The sequence below is a fragment of the Podarcis filfolensis genome (genome assembly GCF_964270895.1).
Source record: "Podarcis filfolensis genome assembly, chromosome: 6".
Classification (NCBI taxonomy): Eukaryota; Metazoa; Chordata; class Lepidosauria; order Squamata; family Lacertidae; genus Podarcis; species Podarcis filfolensis.
The window spans coordinates 48,552,621-48,567,226 of NC_139609.1; the positions used below are offsets into that span (position 1 = coordinate 48,552,621).

At 41.1% G+C, this 14,606-nt stretch overlaps 1 protein-coding gene and 2 long non-coding RNA genes across 6 annotated transcripts in view; 1 reads left to right on the forward strand and 2 right to left on the reverse strand.

Moving 5' to 3' along the window:
- Positions 1 to 14,606, forward strand: part of EIF2B3 (eukaryotic translation initiation factor 2B subunit gamma) — an 86,272-nt gene that overhangs the window by 45,771 nt on the left and 25,895 nt on the right. For all 3 annotated transcript variants that reach the window (XM_083619901.1, XM_083619900.1, XM_083619899.1), the window contains exons 7-8: positions 9,556 to 9,686; positions 9,984 to 10,174. In XM_083619901.1, coding sequence (XP_083476027.1) covers positions 9,556 to 9,686; positions 9,984 to 10,174 — 322 coding nt within the window. The remainder of the gene's footprint in view (positions 1 to 9,555; positions 9,687 to 9,983; positions 10,175 to 14,606) is intronic.
- Positions 1 to 14,606, reverse strand: part of LOC310765213 — an 89,602-nt gene that overhangs the window by 34,853 nt on the left and 40,143 nt on the right. The gene's annotated exons all lie outside the window — the stretch shown is intronic.
- LOC310765221 lies at positions 2,158 to 14,599 on the reverse strand. 2 transcript variants are annotated; one of them, XR_014549496.1, is made up of 3 exons: positions 14,507 to 14,599; positions 5,843 to 6,018; positions 2,158 to 3,057 (listed from the first exon to the last, which is right to left on the reverse strand). It is a non-coding gene; the product is annotated as an uncharacterized lncRNA (long non-coding RNA). The 2 variants fall into 2 exon arrangements; XR_014549497.1 differs by lacking the exon at positions 14,507 to 14,599 and adding an exon at positions 7,760 to 7,806.

A 14,606-nucleotide genomic window follows, 5' to 3' on the forward strand; every position in this document is an offset into this window, starting at 1 on the left:
AGTTGCCATTTATCTAGATTCAACCTGCGTTGGTTGGTTTTCATTCATTATTACAGTTAACCTCTCCCACCACCTGCCTCCAAGGAGCTCAGAGTGCTGGATACAGTTCTTCCCCATTTTATCATCCCAGTAACCCTGTAAGGTAAGCTAGACCAATAGATAGTGACTGGCTCAAGGTCCGAGCCCATTATACCATGCTGGCACTCATCTGCTCCACAGCTAAGGTAGGCAATTATTTAGTAAAATGAACCTTTGAGCCTGATTCTGAGGGGGAAAGGCATGCATTGACTAAACAAGAAGGAGAGCAAAATAGAATCAGGCACCTGTCACAAAAGGAAGATTTGAGGATAACTTCCTCTTGAGTAACCTACCTTCCTACATATATATTCTTAAATAAACCAAAGTAGAATTTAAAACGGATGAATTAGTTTTGTCTTATTTTGTCAATTTTTTAATTTTTTCTCCTTAGTGAGATTCCCATGAGCTATGCGTGGAGCAGTTTGCTGAGTAACGTGGTTACTGTGCTCTGCTGAAAAGCAAGTTACATTCCAGCTGAAGCTCTTGGCTGGCTTGTATTCAGACCAGCTAAATTGTCACCGTTAGTGCTTCTGAAAAACAGGAATTTAAAAAACAACTATAAATGGTTGAAAAACCCTGCATTTTGATAAACCACTTCCTCTGTAGTTCCCCTTCCTCTTCCTTCAGCCAGCCCTCCAGACCTGCCTTTCTCTGGAAAAGTGTTCCAGAAAAGATCGCTTCTCCAACCTCAACTACAATTTGAAATTCTTCCCGCGAGGGAAAAGTTGAAATGTGTCCTGTACCTCCTATGAAGAATACTGAGATTACCAGGGGGTGGGAAGCTCTGCTTCAGTTGATGAGGGTATATTTTGTCCATACGCTTCTGCTTGATTTGCTTTGTGGTATGTTGTACACAGAGGCCCCTGCAGGTTTACATTAAGATGCTGCCCAGACTAAACCAGCCCATAGCTTTGCTTTCCCTTCTCAATGCCTTTTTATCATTCACACTGTCACCTGTGTTTCCTGGCAAGGCCTACAGACTGTGAGGGAGGTCTGGCAGAGCCAAACTCCTGGCTTAATGCATGCTTTCTCTCTCTCTTTCTCTCTCTTCTCGCATGCGGAAAAGATGGCTGCAAAACAGAGCTTGCTCTGTGGACACCTAATAGAGAACACGTCAGCCGTATGGCTGGAATGTATTTTTTTGCCCTGTAAAAGTCAGGTTGTATAATGAATACTTTCCTTGTGATTAAAATGCATAAAGAAACAAATTTGTTCAGAAGAAACTGAGCAAATTGCAATATTTCTAGTAATCAAAATGCAAACAAAATGTATGTCCTAATTATTTATAATGTGGAATATGAAGTTTTGTCTGTTAAGTAAATGTGCAATTAAGGATATGTGGTTGTTGTTTTTCCTTCCTACTTATGAGGAGACCACTGCTTCACACTTGCCTACATTTTAAACAGTCCCATTTATTTTATCTCAATAACTCTTAAATATGAAGATTTACAGAGTTGGGGTTGGTCCTGCAGTAGGGGAGGACAGAGTACCTGAAAGGCAATGAAACTTTGAGGGCACTAAAGTCACCACCTCTTCCATAGGAAGCTTTTTTTCTGCTCAGCGCTACTTAGATTTCTTTGGTGCCTATGTTTCCTAGCTGGTCTCAGTTGTATTTCTAGCTTTCAGATGTGCACACTGTCAGATTTTAACAGTCTTTGTAATTGCCATTTCAGAGTGTTGTAGGTATGTGAGTATTTTGAATCATAGAACTGTATGCGAATCCTTTGATTTCTTGATATATTAAAATATGAGCAACCCCATCCAGAAGAGGCTGTTGGTCCCAGACCTGGGAACTACCTGCAAACAGCACCTCCATCTTACCTGGATTTAGCTTCAGTTTTTTTGTCTACATGCTGCTTATTACTGCCTCTAAGCTCAGATTCAATGTCTGGACTTCATCTCCTGACACTGATGGAACAGAGAGAAAACTGGATGTCATCAACATAGTGATGGCACCTCACCCCAGATCCTCTAATGACTCCATCATATAGCTGTTAAGATCAAATCCTGTTGGGCAACCACAGAAGAACTTTCATGGAACCAAACAGAAGTCATCCAGTGTTATGCTCTAGAATTGCTTTCAGAGATAAGAGCAGAACCACCATGAAACAGTGCTCCCAACTTCCAAATTCTGCAAGTGGTCTAGGAGGATACCATGGTCAATGGTATCAAAAGCTGCTGAAAGGTCAAGGAGAATCAACAAGGTCACACACACCCTTTCTCTCTCCCAACAATGGTCAACCAGAGCAACTGAGTCAGTTTCAGGCCCAAAACCAGTCTGAAGCCAGTCTGGCTCCAAATAATGTTTTATCCAAACATACCGGGGGCTATACCACCTTCTTGAGTACCTTTGGACATTTTTGCATACATTGGGGTATATTAAGAAGCACCTTAGTTTGATTTAAGTGAGATTATTGTTTTGTTTTTTGAATTTGTTACCAGAAACAATGAATAGTTGGGAACGGGAATCTGGAATAACTAATTCCAAGTTATGGTACATCTCTGAACATGGCTTTATGGTCCCACTTAAGGTCTGTACCTGTTCTGTGTTATAAAATTCAATGGCACAGAACTGTCAGACTGTATGGAGACCCTGAAGTCATCAAACTGATCTGTGTCCTTGGACTTAATCTCTCGTCACTAGTAATATAACAGGTACATAACAGTAGATGAACGTATCATTTTGTAACCACAGCCATGTGACACTTTCAGTGGCAATATAAGCACTGCATGAGGGAAATAATATATTTTATCCAGTGCTTCTACAGTAGACATATACTGTGGAATTGCTATGCTTTCTTCACTGTTTTTATGAAACACCCTCATGGCACCACCATCCATCATTGTCATCCTGTATTTTCTTTGAGGTTCTTCCATCTATTCTCAGACTGCAGAGTGACTTTTTTTTCAGTAGAATGGAAAAGTAGTGCAATCTCCACACTTGTGGATGCCATTTTTTTCCAGGAGATCAAACAGGAGCTGTGAGCATGGAAAGACATGAGGCAAAATGATGTACACACAGTCCAGGCCAAAAATTGTATGCCTGTTTATTTTCCCTACTGTTACATATAACGCACATCTGCTAGCACTGCATTCTTAGCATGTCTCTGAAATTCCTAAGTTTTAGAGACGGGACTCAGTAAAGAAAGTTAAAAAAAGAAGAAGCTAATAATGGCTTCTTCCATTGTGCTCACTAAAGCCATATTGTGGGAAATCAACCCAAACCCTGTCTTTTAAGGAGTGTTGAGTCTGAAGCAGGTGGTATTAACTGGGGGCTGCATTAACTCTTTTCAAATCTCTTTTCCCTTTCCTTGAAGAGACATGTTTGGTGTGTATATATGGTAGGGGCTGTTTGCCCGCCTCCTGCATTGACATTTTAATTTGGTCCATGATATAAATATCATTTCCCTAATCCCCTGTTCTTGGCATTGTTTTGTCTTTTTTCTTCAAAGTGAGTTGACTTTTTTTTTTTTTTTTTTTTTTTGCTTTAAAGCAGTGGGGATTGAGGGGGGGAGGGGAATTGTGACTGGTTGCTCTAGTTTGGAGAAATAGAGAGCTGGGGGAAAACCTCCAAGTAACTGTTGTTTCATTATTTGTATTCACATGGAAATTTTTAATCTCCATCAAAGGATCAGGAGAAAATAATGTTGAGATCCAACAAGAGTGCGCCTGGTTTACACGGCATTTTTAAACGTTATTTGGCTTTATCCCTTAAAACGATGAGAACCATGAACTATGTACCAACAGGGTTCATAATTAACTTTTCTCTTCTATCCTCTTTACTTTTTTGTCCCTCCCTCCCTTCCTCTGCCCCCACTTACATCTTTCTTATTTTTTTGAATCTGCAAAACTCATCAGGACTGAATTGGCGGGATTAATACTTAATTGACAAGCATCTGTCGGTTAGAAACCCATACTGCTATAGGTGTAACACTGGTCTCTTCCTATTAAGATCAATATGAATTTCCTGGTCATAATAGAGGTAGGAAACCTAGCCAGATCTCTGCTTAAATTCTAGCCAGATATTACCAGATGGTGGTGTAAAAGACAGACCAGAGCAATATCAAGTCACAGCTCTCTAGAAGTGTCAGGTGAACTTCCCATAGGAGGTGCAGCTGGCTTGAGAGGCGAAGGTAAAGCAGTGGCAGATATTAATAGTAGAAAGATACTAAAAAGTGGGAGGGAGGCAACAGAGGAACTGAGCCAAGAACCAAAGAGCTCTTTTCAAAAGCTCCAGGGAAGTAACTTTATAATTGTTTAGGCTTAATCCCTCAGTATGTTAAGAAACCCTACCTACAGTCTCAACAAACCTTCAAATGAAGCAATCAGTCAGGGGGACCCTGAAATTAAAGGAACAATTCTGTTCTGTTGCTTTGGTCTTTGTAACTACTATTATACCTGAGAGAATAAGTGATGGTGTTGCTCTTCTTAATGAGGAGGGCAACACTCCCACCCTGTAAGCAGTGCTAAAGAAAGGATAGCAGATTTCACAGGTGGGGGCTGGCAACAATAAAAGATTTCACACTTCATCACAGATCAGTATTTAAAAAACACACGAGGCGCTATTAAAATGCTAATACTCATTAATACTGTTTTATGGTGTTTAACTTTAAACATAGAAAATAAAAATGAATGACAGCCAGTGAAATGGGAGTGACACTTGTAGTAAAAACATCTCAAGCAAGCAAGAAACAGTACAAGGAAGTATAAGCAATGGCTGTGTCCATCCCTGCCGGGGGTCAGGCCAAAGAGCACCATTTTGAGGAGGCAGAGGAGACCATCCAAGAATTATCTGTATGACATGATTTTGGAGTAACTGGTTTTGTTGCTTTTTGGCATGGCAGTGGGCCAGTTTTTGTTACTAACAGGGTTGTCAAATATTTTTCAGGATTTAGGGTGTGTTTTGCTAAACGCCAGTTCTTGGGATCCTGTTCTGCAGAGGCGGGAATCTTGCTCTGCATGAAGGACTTTTTATAAATATATTGTAAGCTGTAGGCCTGTGGCTAATTTTACATATTTTATTTGGATAATGGAAATTTCATCCCTTCCCTGAAAACATTCATGAAGCTTCCTGTGCGATGAAGTGTAGATGTTCATTTGGTGGACATGTGTGCATTACCCTTGTCCTAAAAATATTAGCCCTCAAAATAAAAAGCCAACCCCAGAATTGTTTTAGATTTGTCTTAGAAATCAACAGATTTTGCATGCAGTTTGTTTTTCTTATTCAGTTAACCTTTTGCATGAGACTTTGTCCGTGGCAATAAGGCCAAACCCCACATTTTTCAAATGAGATTTTTATGCTGCTGGGGAGTCCTGTTTCAGCCATTGGCGTGTAAGTTGCCTGCCGCTGTTCTGCTTCACTATATTCCTCCTCCTGCAGAGTTCTGCAGGCTTCAGCTGCCATGACTGCAAGTTTTCACCAACTTGTGGCTGAATTATTTTCTGTATGTGGATCAGACAGTACAATTCAATCCAATCACTTGGAAGCTATAGGATCCAGGATAAGAGGGGAAATGTCTGGGTTTTATCAGTTTGCCTCTTCTTATGCCCCATTTGCAGAGAGTGATGAGAATTGTTAGAGAACTGCTATTCCCTTCAAGGAGCTACAGTTATCAGAGCTCACAGCATCTTCGACTAACTACAGTTCCCAAGATGCTTGAAGGGGAGCCATGACTGTTTTAAGTGGTATGATGCTGCTTTAAATGTATAGTGCAGATGGCACCTATGTTATAATCTGAGCAAGCAGGTGCTGCTTCTGTCTTACCTGAAGAATCCAGATGGGCTACTTTGGCTCTTCCCATCTTCCTTCTGATTGGCCTCTGTTAGTGTTAATCCTCCTGCCTTTCCCTTCCTTCTTGCTCCAGCTCCATATTAATTTGCCACATTGGCTGGCAGACTTCCATGTAAGATTCTCACGCCGTCACTAGTGTTGGCAAAAGCCTTAAAGAAAATTCCAAAGGCTTTATTGCTCACTGCCTTTCTGCTAATAAAACAATACCTTCCAAAGGCATTAGACCCTGGGACAATCCACAATAAGCCCTGCTTAAGCAGCACCGAATGACCAGCATTCACATGTGATTATTTTTTTCCTACAAAATGTGTGGTAATAAGGAAGCAGGTTGATAGTGCCAAGCTAGAGATAATCACATCGCTGTTTATCACATACACCCCTGTTTTTATTTTTTAAAGGGCAATATAATGCTAGGTAGAAGCATCCTGAGACAAGTGTTTGTCAAGCCAGGAATGCAATGATCACAACCAAGCACAGCTTTGCCATCTTCCCATTTCCAGCTCTTTAATGCCCTGCTGGGCAACATTGCATCAGACAATGTTGGCCTCAGCCAAACGCAGCAATTTTATATGTAATGGATCCCATAAATGCTCTGGTCAGCCTCTGAGAGAAACACAGGACTGTCAGTTTTGGACTCAGCATAAAACCCAAGCAGGAAATCATTGCTGAATGGCACAGCTGCATGTAAACATTTTAAGCTAGTAAACTGCCTGTCTGCATACCCACATGCATGGCAGAAGGCAAGGCAGTGGGGGAGGAACTATGGTGCACTCAGATTGTAAACAGCAGGGAGAGATGCTGTGATTCAAGAATGAAGAGTTATTCATTAGTTCTTGATTATAGCCACTTTAAGCTCTGTGATTATTTCAGACATTAAGGACAGATTGCAAAATACAATGCACAGAGGAGGGTAAAATTATGACAAAATAATATAATTATGTTTAGATACTTCAGATTGCTCCACAAGCAGTGCCTAAAAATTTATAGGGTACAATTATGAAACTTTGGTTGAAAACCTCAGTGGTACCAGTGCCAGGAAAATGCTGGGTTTAATCTTTACAGTAGGTCTGGGGATGAAAGCTGAAATATCCCATGGAAGTCAGTGATGGAAAAAATCAACTCTGGCTTCAAACCTAATCCAACTCCTCTATGTCTCAAGGCCATTTTGCATATTACTTTTCAAGCATCATCTCTGAGTAGGAAAAAATGTGTGTCCTGTAATATATGATGGGTGGCTTGTTCACATCAGGAAGCAAATACCACCATGGCTTCCTGATGTATGAACCTGAGATGTTCACATCCCTCTCATTTCACTTCATATATTACACTATACACATTTTCCAACACTACAAACAATTTCCATGTTTGAGAAAGTGTCATTCATATGGGACTATGAGAAGACCAACTACCACAGGATTGTTCTTAGTGCATATGCTGCATCTTTTAAGAATCCGTTCAACATGTGAAATAACTCACTCTCCGTGATTTATTTCTATGATCTTCATCTTTGCTATGTGCCAACCTAGAAGCAATGCCTTTTTTCCTCCCTGAGGAAAGAACCATGTGTGGTCCAAGAGCTTGCAATTTTAAACAAGCAGAGTTAGCCTCTTATCCTCATTTCGTGAGGCAAATAAGTCAGCACTGCTGGAACATACAAGGAGACAGCAAATCAGTCCCAGGTGTCCTAGTTACAAACATAGAGGAGAAATCTATAATGCCACTAAAATTGTTTTAATCCTTTCACCACTAAATTGTTTGTCTAAAACCATGATAAGATTACAAAAAGGAACACCTGCTGAGTGAAAGCTGCTTAGTACCAACAACATTTTCAGAACATAACTATTTAGATTCTAATTTTACCCAGGTTTTTGTTGTTGTTTTTTAACTGACATGGCTAATGCTTTTGTGTTGTGAATGTGGAGTGGGACAGGGCTTGTAGTGCCTGTGCCTCTCAGAGCATCTCTGGAACTTTCTAAAGCAGGAGTGGCTAATCTGTAGTCCTCCAGATATTACTGGACAGCAGCTCCCATCGTCCCTAACCCTTTGGTCATGCTGGCTGGGGCTGAGGACAGTTGCAGCCTAAGAACAACTGGACAGAACAACAGTTTAGCCAGGCCTTTCATGCATTTGTCGCAAGGGGCAAAGTGGTGCCTTCCTCAGTTCTTTTCTGATCATTACAACATAACAGAGAACTTTATCTGAGAGTCCTCTCTGAGCTCAGTGATTTTACTCACTTTTCTTTCATTTTCTTAGTATTTTCAGCTTATTGGCTTAGACTCCATTCGTATTTTGCAAAAATCATTTTATTTTATTTTACCACCAACCCTGTGACGCAGTAGGTAATGTTTAAAAAGTACCTCATGTGTGGAAGCAGGCAAGGTTATTGCTTGATATGTCTAGTTGGGGAGCACAAGACTGAGCACTGTTGCTAAGGAAATTATCATTTTAGAGTTTATGCTTTTGGTAAAGGCCTCCTCTGCTGAATTGGTGGAGGGACTTTCCAGGAAGCAGTATAAACGGTCTCTGTTCTGGCACTTTCCAACCCTGCTTCTGACCCCACTGTCCAATTGGCTTCTGATGACTAAGGCCTCTTGCCTACGACTGAACATGCCACCAAGAAGACTTCCAAGCACTCAGAGGAGACAAAGCTCTTTGCCCCTTCAGATCCACGTCCTTGATTTTTATTTGCATTAAACTGAGCTTATTGTGCATAGCTTAGAATATCATTGTAGTTAAGCAGTATATAAAATGTTCAAATAAATAAATAGATTTCTGATGGACAGAAGCAGCCACAGTAACACACTGGCAAAGTCTCACATCTCTGCTTTGGCTTCTCCTCCTACTCTAGCTACGGTATTGTAAGTACGTGGGTTTCAGTCCCAAGACCTGCTGATCTGATTCAGTTATTTACCATTCGCCCACTTGTGAGGCTACACAGAAACCTCAAAGAAAAGCAACTTGCTTATCTTACCCCCCGTGTTCTTCAAGTGGTCATCTGTATAGTATAAGAGGGGCCCTGCTGGACCAGAACAAAGGCCTGTCTAGTCCAGCATTCTGTTCTCACAGTGGCCAACCCCATGCCTATGGGAAGCCCACAAGCAGAACCTGAGGGCAAGAGCGCCCTCCCCACCTGCCATTTGCAGCAACTGGTATTCAAAGACCTACTGCCTCTGAGGTAGAACATAGGTATTGTGACTAGTGGCCATTGGTAGCCTTGTCCTCTGTGAATTTGTCTAATCCTCTTTTAAAGCCATCCGTCCAAGTTATAGTTGGCCAAGTATACTGCAGTTAACCCACTCTCCTTCCCTGCTCCCGCTGTGTCGTCTTTGTTGGTTGGTATAAGGAGGCTTTGTGGAAGGTAATGAGCACTAGAGTGTTCTTGTCCAAATCTAGTTCTCTCTGTCTCAGGAGAAGGGACAGGAGCAGCAGCTCACTGGCTTGTGTCATCTTTCTGTATTATATATAAAGTATCTAATATGTGCTTGGTGCTGTACAGAAGTCAAAACCAAAGTGCATGTCTACTTGCTCACAGTTTAAAGGGTCTGCAAATGCTCTGCTCGGGTTTCAAATCCAATGGCATGAATGCAAAGATAACCACTTGAATATCAGTTATAAATAAGCAACCTATTTTTCTCGAAGTGTTTCTAGATTCAATAGCTGTATGTTGTTGTTTTAACTTCCCCTAGGTCATTTACATCAATCCGAAGTGAGCTGATTCCATACTTGGTTAGGAAGCAGTTTTCATCTCCTGCACCATTGCAACAGGGACAAAACAACAAAGAGCACGACCAAAGGAAAAAGGACCAGAAACCACTAGGTTAGTTCAAAAAGGAGTATGTATGTATGTAGACAGTTTATATACTGCTTAATTATAGACAATCTCACCTGCTTCAGCTGAATTGCACAGATCAATTGATGGGGGGCTGAGTATCCTGTACATGTGTGCATGCATGTGAGAGCCACATCCACTTTCGTTCACTCACTATTGGCATTTTGTACAGCACACAGAAATATGCATGTAAAGATGTGCTGTATGCTTTCCCAAGTAATGGTTTCAAAATATTATGTGATGTTCACTCAAATCTCATTTTTATGGCTTTTGCATATTGTACAGACATCTATAGCTTCTTGAAGGAGGATAGCCTGTTTGAATTGGGCACAGACAACCTTTGTTGGAACAATCGGAGAGGAGATATGAAGCAAGCATTCCATGAAGGGAAAGTTCGTTGTTATGTTCACATAATGAAAGATGGGCTGTGCTACCGAGTAAACACTCTTGGGCTTTACGTTGAAGCTAACAGACAGGTAAAACAAAAACAAACCACATCTGCATGCTTATCTGTCTACTGGGACAATTTTGAGATGTTGCATGACTTGTGGAAGATGGAGGTGTGTACATGTTTGCAACAGTCCAATATAGACTGGTGTCCTGTGATCATAAATACACAAATTTGGGAATTTATTTTTTACCTTGTTCTTTTGTCGGGCACCCTGTGCTATTTGTTGGAAATCTAAACTGTATGGGTCAAATTATTTATTTATTTATTTAGTAGATCACCCTTCGTCTGTAGGTCTCAGGATAGTTTGCAATATTACAATATAAAAAACACAAAATACATAGTAAAATTTCCAATACTGTGTGTAGCTGTGGCAAAAATGCTGCAGGATTTTGTTGATGGGTAAGGTGGGAAGTTTCTGCATCTTGGCTGCATCACTTAGAGGAAGGAGACTGAGTGGCCAAAGACTGCTCACACTTTTAAGGGATACCATTGCGTTCTCCAGATTGCCACCATTTTGAGGGCATTTAGGTTTGTACAATCAAAATAGATTAAAGTGCTCTGGTACAACAAATCCACTTAAAAAAACAACACACAGAGAGAGTTCTTGCAGTTAGGAAAGTGACAGGGAAATGCATCCTAAAGTGTGGGATATGGATGTATTGGTAGGAAGACCACCCTGAATTCTCATTGCCATGTAATATCCCTGCAAACAAAACTGTACATCAGCTCAATAAAGAGCAGGTATAGTATTACATCTATGTAAATTTTGTAGAAAGAAATCAGGATAAATGCTTAATAAACAGGTCATCTGGAGGAGCCCCAGGCATTGGACAGTAAGCTGTTCTGCCATTTGAGATGAATGGGACCTGTTCTGTGGCATAGCCGGGATGGCAGCCATTTTATGGCAGGGGCAAGAGAGAGCGAGAGCACTGCTGCTACCATTGTTAATTTTGAGCAGTATGGCTAAGGGGGCCACTACTTGCTGTCAGCCTGTGTAAGAAGCCACAAAGTTGAATTCATCCAGAAACTGTGTGGGTTGCCTCTAACCCGCCCCCCCCCCCCCCGGCCGCCTTTAAGATATCTAAACAGTTGAAGCATTTGGGGTCAGGACTGAAAATGTGTTTGCACCTGGGTGGTAATCCCAACTAATGTGCAAATCTTCACAGGGGTCTCGATGGTCAGAGAAGATTTTCCTTGAATGTTTAACTTTCCAGGATGGTAACATTATTAAGGAAACTATGCCGAGGGAAAACATCACAGCAAAAGTCAATGAGGAGTCCTTAAAAGGAAGTGTTGTTTCTAACATTCTGATTTTGTTTTTTCATTTTTTGGTTCGAGGTGCTCCTTTTAAAAAATCTGTATATGTTTGATCTGCGTACACATCCCGCCCTACTTTTTCTGCTTTAATTTGTGAAGTTGCATTCAGAATTCATTCACTCATTTGTTTGTGAGCATATTTAGAAGAAATGGAGGCAGTGAGAAATTTTACTTTCTTGGGCTCCATGATCACTGCAGATGGTGACAGCAGTCATGAAATTAAAAGACGCCTGCTTCTTGGGAGAAAAGCAATGACAAACCTAGACAGCATCTTAAAAAGCAGAGACATCACCTTGCCAACAAAGGTCCGTATAGTTAAAGCTATGTTTTTCCCAGTAGTGATGTATGGAAGTGAGAGCTGGACCATAAAGAAGGCTGATCGCCAAAGAATTAATGCTTTTGAATTATGGTGCTGGAGGAGGCTCTTGAGAGTCCCATGGACTGCAAGAAGATCAAACCTATCCATTCTTAAGGAAATCAGCCCTGAGTGCTCACTGGAAGGACAGATCCTGAAGCTGAGACTCTAATACTTTGGCTACCTCATGAGAAGAGAAGACTCCCTGGAAAAGACCCTGATGTTGGGAAAGATTGAGGGCACAAGGAGAAGGGGACAACAGAGGACGAGATGGTTTTAGTGTTCTCGAAGCTACCAGCATGAGTTTGACTAAACTGCGGGAGGCAGTGAAAGACAGAAGTCCCTGGCGTGCTCTAGTCCATGGGGTCACGAAGAGTCAGACATGACTAAACAACTAAACAACAGCAACATATTTAGTCCACTGGTACAATAAAAGTCAGCATTTTCTTCAGAAAGCAGAGTCTTTACCTGCAGCATTATTCTCTTAAGCCTGCTTCGCATATTACTTGCTTTCTTTGCACCCTTTGTGTGCATGTTGCATAGTTAGGTTTGGAGTGGCTACATGTATACCTGTTCCATCACATGGGGGGAGAGAAGATTAGCTTCTGCTTCACCATACATAAGCCACACCGTTAAGGAGATGCATGTACAGATGTGCACACAGTATATTTTTTATCAGTAACTTGCGAAGCAGCTGTTAATGCTTCAGCAGCAGAAACAGAACAGCAGTTTACCTCCCTGCCCTTGCACTCAGGAAATGTTTTACTTGTTTTCAGTTGACCTCTTAAGTTTGCCGCTGCCTTTGTGTGGGCAGGTGGCAGCAGGAGGGAGTAACTCCGAGAACAGGAAGTAGGTTTCTTCAGAAAAACGAAAAGCTAAGCTAAACCTCCTCTTGACCCTGACACTCCCTGCAAGTACTGCTCTATCTTTCATATCTCCTTTTTCTATGTATAGCCGCTCTCTCTGGCCACTTTTTATGCTACTATATGGGCTCTGAGATTTTAACTGAGGATTGTGCCTTGAGTATGCACATTATCTGTGTATATTACTCGCTCCTCTGAAGACGTGACTATTGTGGAACAGAACATTTTCCTATTCTTCCATGCATTTACTGAAGCACCTGGAATTTACTACAGTCAGCATTAGTTTGACCTGGTAGAGATCATGCTCTTCTATTTACCCTTATGTCTTAAATCTTATTCTTGCTACATACCTCCCCTATACCAGAAGCCTTCAAACATACCTTGAGAACTCATATATTCCAGATGGCCTGTCTTTAACAGTCTTTGCCACTGATTCTTACTACTTCTTTTTTTACAATGCTGTATTCTTACAATTTTTTTAGTCTTCCGGTGTATCTTAAAGTATCCCATCTCATTGTTTCCTGCCTTGTGAGATTTCCCCCCTGAAAGGTGGCCTATAAGTACTTTAAATAATAAATACATAATAAATATATTCTGGCTCCTCTCTCCTCATCTCTTAAGTCTTCAAGGTGGCTAAATATGTCCAGCGTTATGCACAAGGACTCTAGCCCTTACACAAGCAAAACAGGTCTTCAACATGGAACAAAAAGTGATCTAACAACTGCCTGATCCTGAACCAGCCCGAAATTGTAACTGGGGAGGAGGGGCCTTTGTCTCTTCCTCATGCCTGGTCCTTGCCTTCTATCTAGCAGCAATTGAGTTTTTCTACTCAACTTCTGAGGTGTAAATCTAGGTAGCAGAACTAGCATAGGAAAAAATTTCTCCTGGGTTGTTTGGTATGTTTCAGTTCTTAGGTGCATAGCTGATATTTGCCTCTTAGATAGTTATTTTCATTTTCTCATGCAGGCAACAGGCAGGTCCTTTTAGTTGACAATTTTTGCATTATTTAACTGGGGTACACATTTTAAACCTTCACAAAGCTCTTGCACCTTTTCTCCTACAGATGGGCAGGAAAGCAGCTTGTGATGGAATAGTTTTGAGCAAGGAAATGGCTGGAAGGGAAAGAGTTCGGCAGCCCCTCTCCCTTTGCTCTCTGCATGGTCCTTTGCTACATCTTCTTGCATATATCATGGGAAAGTGGGTACAAAATTAGTGAAGATAGTGTACAAAAAATGCATAACAGTAGGTGAAAGTGCTTGCAAAAATGTGTATATTGGTCAACACTGCATACAAAAAGGGGTTTATTAGAAGAAATTCACACTAAAATGCTGAAGAAATTATGTGAGGATTGCCAAAAAAGATGCAGAGAACTGACTTTCAGATTGGAAAAATGAGAAACTGAGAGAACCAAAATTGATAGTGCCCCAATATTTCCCCAACACATCCATCCCTAGCTCTAGGTCATAGCTCTCTAGTCACACAGCATATTACTTCTAATAATATTGCTTGCTTTTAATTAACTAGAACTAGTAGTATTTTTCTATCTCATCATGAACACCTCCCTTGTTCTCTTAAAATAACAATGGCACCCACCTGAGAGTTCCGGCTGAAAAAAAGGCCCAAGACACCCAAAAGATTGTCTCACCACATATATACCTAGACAATCACTTCAGTCTGCAGGAGCACTCCTTCAGATACTATTGCATCAGGAGATTCATTCCATATGATGTACAAATCAGATTATTAACGTGGTGGCAGCTACACTTTGGAACTCCCTCCTGATATATATCAGAAAAATGCAATTTTTGCTGTCTCTTTGTACCTATTGAGGGCCGTTCTGTTCCAACAAGCCCTTTGGGTGTAGATTTTTATCCCAGTTCTGCAATGGATTGTAACTTGTGATTTTGGATATCATCTTTCAG